This window comes from Chaetodon trifascialis, chromosome 19 (assembly GCF_039877785.1).
Source record: "Chaetodon trifascialis isolate fChaTrf1 chromosome 19, fChaTrf1.hap1, whole genome shotgun sequence".
NCBI lineage: Eukaryota > Metazoa > Chordata > Actinopteri > Chaetodontiformes > Chaetodontidae > Chaetodon > Chaetodon trifascialis.
The window spans coordinates 22,971,841-22,982,301 of NC_092074.1; the positions used below are offsets into that span (position 1 = coordinate 22,971,841).

Here is a 10,461-nt window from a genome sequence, read left to right on the forward strand (position 1 = left end):
AAAAAAGGAAACCACATGCTCAAAATGCAGATGTTTTGCGTTGTTTACGGTTGTTCAGATTGAACGTAACCAAGAAACCAAGAGGAGCTTTTATTTAGGACCAGAGGTTCTTGTTCATAAAGGTGAAAAATGCAAGAAACTGACTGAAAACAAAAATGGTTGTGGACCCAACCGCTAACAAGAAAGTCATTTGCCTCCAGACTTTTGTCTGCTTATATTTGTTTTCTAGAGCAGAACGACATCTGAATGAACAGGTAGTTATATCTGCTGCAGGGAATTAGTTCTGTAACTGCTGAGACTTTAAAGGGACACACGGCATGTAGATGCAAGACAAGAAGAAAAAGAAAAGAAGAAATATATGATATTTCCATCCCAGCTGGATATTGATTGGCTGACAGGTGTGCGTAAACCATCAAACCAACCTAGAATGAAAACTCCATTGCTTTTGCACATATATATTATTATATTATATATATACATTTTCTTTGAAAGAAACAAATTAGCAGCAGAGTGCTGGTCGAGAAGGTCCAGGATCTGAGGATCGGCTGAATTATACCCGGCTGAATAATGCCCACAAAGGCCACTCCTGTGCCTCTGCAGCAACATGTAATAAAAGTGAATCCTTGAATGGTGGAGTACAGGAAAACAGTGGGGAGAGGGAAGAGCCTCACGCAAGATGTTTTATTACTGTATACTGCTTACCAAACTTAAGAGGTTTCTGTGTAGTTTCTTGGAAATACCAGCTGTACCAGAGGTTTTGGGCCGTATGCATTATGCCAAGACAACAGGAAGGAAAGGAAGGAAAATTGATAGAACCAACCCTTCTAGTGACAAGATGCATTGGCTTTTGATGATGTTTTACATCATTTGTATATATATATATGTGTGTGTGTGTGTGTGTGTGTGTGTGTGTATGCATATATATACACGTGTGTGTGTGTGTGTGTGTGTGTGTGTGTGTGTGTGTGTGTGTGTGTGTGTGTATGTATACACACACACACACACACACACTGGTAATTACTCTAAGTATCTAACGTTATATTGTATAATGTGCATGCCCATGCTAACACTGTTCCATTGCTCCTCACAACAAACACCAACACTCTGTAGATGACTTCTCACATGTGTACCTGTAAGTATAGTTAGGGTAAAGTGAATGTTTGGAGAGTTTAGGCGAAAATACTGATCTAACTTTATGTGACAGAGATAAAATAACATTAGCAGTCATTACCTGAGGAAAACATCACAGAAAACTTAAATCTTAATTGCAGATGTTGTTCGTTTCTGCCTGGTTTCGAATCAGATTCCTGCTTGAAGATGTGTGGTGGTGAAGTTTTGGTGTAGAGGAGGTTATTGTGGTGATTTTCACGGTTTAAGTGCAGCCAACCTTGAATATGAAAAAATGCATCAAACCAGAAAAACCGCAAGAGATGAAACAGGTGGGACAGCATCAGGTGAAGAAAAGGAGCTTTACATGGAAATGTTGGAAATGGAAATGTTGGCAACTGAAAGCTTAGTAACGATGATCTCTGAGGTAACTGTGGAAATTATTCACAAAAGCAGAGTCTTTATTCCTCTTTTAGTTTATAATGTTAGCTCAATCACAGGAGTTTGAACACACTGTGGAAATTAACTTATTCTTAATCAGGGCAGTGATGCCCTTAAGTTTTTAAAAAACTCACATGAGCCATCCATCCAGCTATTTTTGCCTAGGACTATCGCAGTTTGATATAAGAGTCTAAGATTTTTCCTTTGAAAGCATGGAATTATGCTAACCAAATTTAAATTTTGCCCGACAGGTTGTCATATGACTACCAAATCATGTGTAAAAAGCATATGATCCAAATGTGTTTCAAGTGAAAATTCAGTTTTAGCCACCTGGTACGCTATCATGAGTACAATTAATACATTTGTTTCTTCCCACGTTGAAAAATAATTGTCAAAATTCTAAATAGTGTAGCTATTAGCTAATACAGCTTTACTGACAGTGCTTCATCGTTCAATATCTACAAGTGATGATTCCGTCTTCATGGAACAATGTACTGTTTGTAGTCCTTTTGATCCATTTATGTTTTAATTTAGAGAAATTTTAATATCAAATGCAAATAATGTCAGCACACACGTGGAGCAAAATGCTGAACTCAGTGTGTGTGAATGGGTGAATGTGATTGGTAGACTAGAAAAATGCTATATAGGCAGCCTATTTAAAAGCTGGCAATAAAATGTCTTTTGTTGGGTTATTCTGAGAGAGAAACTTTGAAGAAAATCCAGTAAATAAAATAGTATCTTTTAGTATCTTTTACTTTTCATAAATACTGGTAATGTGTTGTTTTTGCACCAAACTGGCTCCAGTTAAAGTGATGGTCCTCACAAAGAACTCAAAAATCATGGTCCACACTAAGCAATGAAAATGTGCATCTGTGTGTGTATTCCTGCATTTGTAAACACATACATGTGTTACACAGTCACATTGTGGGGACTCGCTGTACTTGTGGGGACAAATGCAGGTCCCCTTACTTTAAAGAATTGAATTTTATGGTGAAGATTTGAATGAAGGTTAGGGTCAGTCAAGACGTGGTTATGGTTTAGGTTAGCGTAAGTCTCCAGGAAATGAATGTAAGTCTATGTAATGTCCCCAAAAGAGGTGAAAACCTAACTTGTGTGTGTGTGTGTGTGTGTGTGTGTGTGTGTGTGTGTGTGTGTGTGTGTGTGTGTGTGTGTGTGTTAACTGAGTTGAAGAGCAGTTGTCGTTGACAGCTGCATGGGAGCAGGGAGAGAAGGAGTCAAGTGGCTTCAAATAGCCGTCGTTCTCCTCATTCATCAGAGGGACCCCTCCCCTCTCGCTCTCTCAGCAGCCACTGGTGTGAAGTTTACATTTCTTTTGTTGACGCAGTCATGAAAATGTTTTTTAATCTCTGCTTTCACTGTGAAATAATGTTTTGTAAATGTCCAGAACAAAGAAGTTAGCACAGATCAGTCCATTCTGTAGGTGAGTACAGAGCTGTCATGGTGGCTGCTCCGGTTAGCATTTTGTATTTTGCTGCTGAGGTGGATGCTGTCATCAACACATCCATTCGATAGGCTGAGTTTACCCAATTCAGCAAATCAGTTTTACATTGAATGGAAGTTAACGTTAAAACTTAAAAACATGTACAGGATGTTTCTTTTAACACCTGAGGTTACCTGTGTTTCATAGACAGAAGCAATCTGTGACAGCAGTTAGCTCTGATAATATAATGACTCAGAAATGTGACCCAAAAAAAGTAGGTGTTGCAGTTTTTTTGTTTTTTGTAATTTCCAGGTCAGAAGATATCTAGGTTACAACTGAGCTGAATGTGTTTACTTTTACACATAGTTTACAAATATCCAATGCTTGAATAACATTTAATTTAGAGCTGCAGCTCCATCATCGTCATATACAGCAAAAGAGAGAAAAGCAGCAAATCCTTGCATTTCACAGGCTTTGAGCAGCAAATGTTTGGTAGCTGATAAACGACTTAAATTATTACCTGATTATAAAAACTGTCAGTTAATTTTCTGCCCAGTGTTTATTTCATCTCCTGGTTTGGACCCACTGAACGTCAAAATACAGGCGATGAATTCCTTTGACTGAACTGATGTAACCTAGACATCAGATTTAAAAAAAACAAAAAAAAAACAACAAAACAACTTAGGATGTTATTTGACTTGCAAATCACCAAATCCTGCGCTCACATCCTGGTCACAGAGACAAGTGTGTCCAAATTCCATACTACATATGAACAGCATTCATATGCTCGACAGTACAAAATGCCATAATACTTCACGTACAAGAAGTCAGTGTACTCAGGCAGCAGATGCCCCAATGGATGTCAGTCAAACCGTCACGTTGCCAGTTAAACTTCACAAAGACAAAAACAAAGAAATACTGCCCATTTTCATATTTTGTATTTCAGTTTTTTGCAGCTATCAGCAGCTCCTCTGTTTCCTTTGCGGGATGACAGAACAGACTCAAAACCTGCTCAGAGTTTGTACAAAATATGGAATTGGGACACAGTTATTACTTGAAACATTATGTCAAATCATTACTTAAATATCTTTTGATATGAGTTGAAAACCATCGAAAACAGTTTAATTTAACTTTTGCTGTGCCGTAAAATAGAGTGTTTCGGTTGACACTGAACGTATAGTCCATGTAAACCAAAGTGTTCAGACTCCTCCGGCCTTCATCGTCTGCCAAATTCCTGCTGTTCGGCCTCCTCAACACCAACATGGCCTTTCCTTCAGCCATAACACTCCCAGTGTCTGTAGCCCAGTTGTCCCAGTGAGGCAAGTCCTGCCAAGTCCTTCAAGCGCTTGTCTTTGGAGTTTGACAACACATGTGTCTCTGTCCGTCTGTCCGTCCGTCCGTCCCCAGACTTTTTCCAGTTTAGGAATGTTGTCCCTGCCTGTTACAGAAGCACAAAGAGTCTTGTCTTTGTCCACATCCGTCAAGATCAGATTCTCTCTCTCCTCCGCCAGTCGACTTTTGTTTCCACGCTCGTTTGTATCCGCGCTGTCGGCGTTCAGCTCAGCAGGGCTGTGCTGCCGCTGCTGCACAGTCCGCTGTAACACCGAGCTGCAAGTAGATCAGAAGCCGTTACAGCACAAAACTGCCATCTGAGCGATTTTCAGTTTCTCTTTCAGTCATCCCATAACAGCAGCAGAGCAACAGAGTAGAGCAGGAGTGCAGGAAAGAGGCTACAGCTGAAGTAGGACTGAAGGGGGGGGGTCTCAGCGGTCTCTAAAACCAATACAAATCCTTGCTCTTATCCTGTGCCTGCAGACCTGAGAGAGGACGAAAGAAAGGAGGAAAAGAAAAGGCAGTGGAAGGAGAGAAAAGCAAGAAAAGGGAGATTAGAAAAAGAAGCGCAAATGTCTTGTTGATAAAAGCGGGAGGAATTGCCCGAGGCAGCGAGGGGATGAAAGCAGGACAGCAGCAGAAAAGGAGGTTGACAGCTGGAGTTAAGGTGCTGACTGACAGTCAGTTTGTTGGTTCAAACCACTTGTGGTAAGTTGATCCGAGGCAAGAGGAAAAAAAAAAAAAACTAGATTAAAATTTTCATGCTTTCAAGTCTTACTGAATGCCTTTAACATGGATCAGACCAAAGAAGCACAACATTTTCAATGTGTCAGTATCAAATTCACCTGGAACAGCTTTGAAAATGCTTATTTTACAAATCTCATCAATGAGGAGAGATGTCAGCTTGACTTCAGTGTCAGTTCAAGCGTGTGATCACGTCTATAGTAGATCTTAACACACGTGAACCAGTGTCTATAATCACATGAAATTACAGATTTCTTTCAACATCACAGATTTTGTCAGCTGATGGAACTCAAAGCAAATCCTGACATCTAGTATCTAATATCTCTAATCTAAAATATTCTCTGTGTTGTAATTTACCAACACCAGTCACCAGTATTGACCAGTCCCAACCAGAAGCACATTGGATGAACATCAGAGCATGAAATACTGGACCTTTCCAGCATAAAATAAGGCTGCATCTCTGATGATTAATGTCTAATGAAATCAACGTAATACAGGGTTAGAAATAGTCTCAGAAATCTTGTTTTGGGGTTTTTGAGTAGAAATGTCCTCACCCGGCAGAATGAAATAGTCCACAAGTGTCAATCCAAAACAGTACTCCCCCTAAAGTCTGTTAAACTGCTTCAAGCATCCTTTGAATGATTGCAAAGTTCTGGGATCAGCACATCTGCTCAGTGGTCCAGTAGGGTTCGCATCAAAGACCAGACCACTTTTTATTGACTTGTGGTTCCGAAGCTTTTTGGTTTGTCCCCTTTTAAAACAACCTAAAGTCAACCTGTGACCCCTTATAAAAGGTAACAGAACCAGCCTGTCTCCTAAAAATGATATTTATGGGTAAAATAGGTAAAACTATGCAGTATTTCATGAAGAAAGGTTAGATAGGAGTAATGTTTAACCCTCATGTTTACCTTGTGATCCCTGCAGAGACTTTTCGGTTTTTAGATTTTTGGTTAGAACTGGCTGATGACTTGTGAGCCCCGTCTGTGCCCCCTGAAACCACAGCCCTCTGCAGGGCTATCAAATTACACAATGAGGTTTTATGTATACATTTTATTCACCAAACTCTGGTGTTTGATTGGACTGGAAGAGGGAGGCCTCCACTGCTCATCTTCCTCATCTGAAGATGTTGTGCTGTACAGATTGTGAAAATTGACGATACCTGTGTCCATGTTGAGTCCGATCTCTGCTCCGGCTCCGGTGAAGGCGCCGCTCCAGGCCGAACCAGACCCTGACTCCCCCTTCCCTCCCAGGTCACAGGGCGAGGAGCTGGGCCCCGCTACTGAGCTGCCCGATGTCAGACGGTGATGAGGCCTCACTGACGGTACCAGCAGAGAACCGTAGCGGGGGTCGAACGCCGTGCCGTACATCTCGTGAACCCCCGGTCGCGGGTAAGCTGATCCCTGTGAGCCTATAGCGCCCCCTAATGAGTATGGGTGGTGGTGGTGATGGTGGTGGTGATGGGATGGGTGCCAGGCGTCGGGGCTGGACTGGTGGAGGTGGCTGTGCAGCGAGGCAGAGGAGTAGGGGTCCCCAGGGAAGGGGAGCTCTGAGTGTGGGGCTGACAGAGCGCTGCCCAGCGTGGAGGAGACCGACGGCTGGTAGGAGCTGTTCCAGAAGGATGGAGGGAAACTTCTCTGGCTCATCGGGAATGATCCATCTGTAAAGACAGACACTGTAACTACAGACAGGAAGCTCGTCTACTTTCCCTAAATAGTTACTGATTACTAAGTTCGCCTAACCCATTAACAGAGCACATGTGAGCTACAACTTTAACATCTGAGGCCGCAGGTTCAATCTTGACCTCAGAGGAAGCATTTGCTTGTAACAGCCTCTTAAATGTGGGAATTTGCTGCTTTTCTATGATTTTTATATTGATTAACTTTAGATGTGTTGACTGTTGGTTGAAGACAGGGAAAATGTGATGGCTTTTTGAACAATTTTCTGACATTTTATTGTTAATTAATTGATTGAGAAAATAATTTGCAAATTGCTGGATAATGCAAATAAGCATCAAGTAAATATAGATATTTCTAATTAAAGAGGCAGCATGCTGTACATCATGCAGTAATAATGCTCAGTTGGCTTTAGAAGAGGAGTTTTTGATTCAAAATTTGGCAAAATATTGTATACCGAGAAGCAATTATTGACCAAAAATCCTGTAAACCAAACAGCGTGTGGTCATTTTATACAACAGGAGCAGCAAAAACTTAAAATAATGCCTTTTTTGTTTCTGGTTGGATTAAAAAATCACTAGATTACCCAAAAGTGCTGGAGTTGGGAAATGGCCATGAAAGGAAATGGAATGAAAAGCAAGCCGTCTGTTTACTAAAGAATATTGATTCATTTTTGATTCACAAAAAGATTGTAAAAAAAATAAAACAACAACAAAGAAATCGATGCCTCTGTATGAGTTTTTATCTTTCCTTTATGTTTATATAAATGGCTAACGCACAATGTGATCGATGCAATCACAGAAAACACACAAGAATCCCCAAAAAATAATTTAAAAAAAAATCCTGGAAATTTTTTTAACTGTGCAATGAAATTAAATTATCCAAAGACCCTTTAAATGTTACTAAAAATGTCACACTCCAAACCAAGCGACATATATAATAATGTTGTGTGTTATTTACACCAACTCACCATTTGGTCAGACTTTATATTTCAAACACAACAGCAGAAGAGAAAAAAACAAAGACATCGACAGACGTCTTCTGTCTTTTCTGTTGGTAACGTCTGAAGCAGACATGATAATAATAAAACTCTATTATTCTGACAAATGAAATTACAGGATGCTGAACAGCAGAACAAAACTGGAAATCTGCAGCTGTTTGAACATGAACTCTGTGAGAGAACAACACGAAGTTATTACATCCTGGTGATTATATCTGCTATTAAAACTCACAACTGAAGGAACCAAAATGCCATAAACTCACAGAAAAAACAGAATTTCCAAACAAAACCCACAAACATTAGTGATGAAGCACCATGAAGCACTTTCATGGGTTTGACTGGATTCACTGGTTTCACCTCAGCAGCTTTTCCACACTCACACACACTGAAGAACAACACACACACACACACACACACACACACACACACACACACACACACACACACACACACACCTCTTACGGCCTTGTGGCTCGAGGCGGGGTACGCAGTTGTGTGGCTCAGGGCTCGGCTGAAGTGCTCGTCCACCACGGCGCTGATGTCTCCCTGGAAGTACGTGAAGAGGACGCAGCGGGAGCTCAGGTACTCGGCTCCCGGCGGCAGCTCCTTGTCCTCCTCTTTGATGGTCGGGTGGCCCGGGGGGCCGAGCCGGCTGCCGCCGTCCTGGGGGTCTTGCATTTTGGAATACAAAGCCAGTTTCTACGAAGGACATGTAGATTAAAATATGTGTTATGAAACTGTGTTTATCCAGCGTCCTGTTAGCACTCTATCATTTTAAATGGATTTTAGATATTTGCCTGGAGGAGAGACATAAATCATTATGTGACATTTGACCTCTAAACCTCATAGAAATTAGTTTGTTTTTTTTAAAAATGTTCTTTTTCAGGGCACTGCAGGCATGAAGTAAGAGACTAATCCACCCAAACTCTTCTGTCCTCTATAACTATTTAGCACAAACTGACAGAAATGACTGAATATGCACATAGAAATGTATATTAAGTATAGACAGTTAACCAAAGGGTGTGGCTTTTATTAAAAAAAAAAAGAAAAAAAAAGATTATGATGATATTGCTGTTTATTCTATTTAATGACCTGAAATTACAGCTAATAGTTCATGTGTCTTTTAAATTAACACTATGTCACTTTTTCTAAATTACAGTACACAGATATATTAACATGTAGAGTAATATGGTTTGTTTTTTATTTAATGAAAGTTCAGATATTAGTGCAAATATGAAATTACTTTTTAGCTTTTTAAATTATTATTATTATGTGACAAACATGTTAAATAAACCACGCATAATAACTGTTCATAGAACTCTTGCTAATAACCAGTGGAGACATATATTGTGAGACTGTGCTGTGCAGCGGGGAGGCTCTGGCTGATCCGGAGTCTGTTTAGGTGACAGGCAGGCTGAGTTTTGGCACTATGTGAAATATGCCTGGATGTTGACTCAGAGGTTTACAGAGGGTGGAAAAAAAGCACTTTAACAGGTCTAGAAAGGCCTCAGAAAACCTGCAGCTCAACTGTTCAGTCACATGCATGAAGTCTGATATGCAACAAGGAAATTAACACCTCTGTCATGTTTTATTATTTGACAATTAATCCAGCAATTGTGCTGTAAGAAATGGTATCAAGAGGCAGAAAGTGGTGAGAATTAATTGATTCTGATGCTAAATGAGGAAGGAAATGAGCCCTCAGGTAGATGAAGCTGTTTAAATGCTTATGACTTTAAGCTCTGAAAACAAAAATAAATCTTTTACTTAAAAACTCTTTAGAGACAAGCATAAAGCAGAATAGTATGATCCGTGAACTCCGTCAGTTTCAACTTGGATAAAACTCATGTGGGGCTGTTTTTATCTTCTTCTGATTCAAGACACGGAACAAACAACCTGTTCACGGTGGTGTTTAGTCCAAAACTGAAACCGGAGAAATTCGATTAATATAAACGCGATCGCAGCGACCCGAAGGAAAGTTCTACATTCGCTTTACGCGCCGGATCAGCGCCTCCGTGGATGCAGCGCACAGAGTCCATGTCTTGCGTTTTATGGTGTTTAAAGTGCTGGTTAACAGGGTGTTTAGCATGTTTTTTTTTCTTAGATATACAGAGGATATTAAGTGGTGTTTAGCACTGTAGGAGTTGAAAGATAAGTTTTTTTAAATATATCATCCATCGCTAACGGTTGTATGAACAATAGTAGCCGCTTGATCTCTTGTATTTGCACGTGATTAAGTTTTAACTGTCCTTTGGACTTTCAAACCTAAATAATAAAGTTTTCTGTACATTCAAGCAGGCATGAAGTCCACAGTGCAGAGATAAGCAGTCCTTCCAACACTTGTAGAGGAGCATTTGGTCCATACCTGGTGGTGATAGGGGCTGTAGGAGCTGAAGTAAGGCTGAGGACCAAACACTTGGTACATCACATCCAGGCAGCTCATGGCGAAGAAATCACGGAGAGGAACCAAGCTTCATGTGGGGAGCAGGTCTGTGGAGACGGAGAGGAACCATTAATCCCGGCGGTGAAGGACACAGTGGACAGTGTGTCTGCTGCCCTGCGCTGCGCTGCGCGGCTCTGCGCTCTTAACGCACTGGACAGCGGCCGTGCGCACTGACGGGAAGCCCCTCCACCCTTCACCCCCCTCCTCCCCCCACACACCCAGCCTGACACCTCCCTCCCGCCAATCAGAGGCCAGAGCTCCACCTCTGCCTAAACGGGCTTTT

At 41.0% G+C, this 10,461-nt stretch overlaps 1 protein-coding gene across 1 annotated transcript; it reads right to left on the reverse strand.

The window, feature by feature from the left end:
* Positions 1–4,507: 4,507 nt before the first annotated feature.
* vgll2a (vestigial-like family member 2a) lies at positions 4,508–10,178 on the reverse strand. Its single transcript, XM_070987998.1, has 4 exons — positions 10,101–10,178; positions 8,194–8,437; positions 6,225–6,722; positions 4,508–4,597 (listed from the first exon to the last, which is right to left on the reverse strand). Exons 1-4 carry the CDS (start codon positions 10,176–10,178, stop codon positions 4,545–4,547), a joined length of 873 nt encoding a protein of 290 aa, XP_070844099.1. The 3' UTR covers positions 4,508–4,544.
* Between the last annotated feature and the right edge of the window lie 283 nt (positions 10,179–10,461).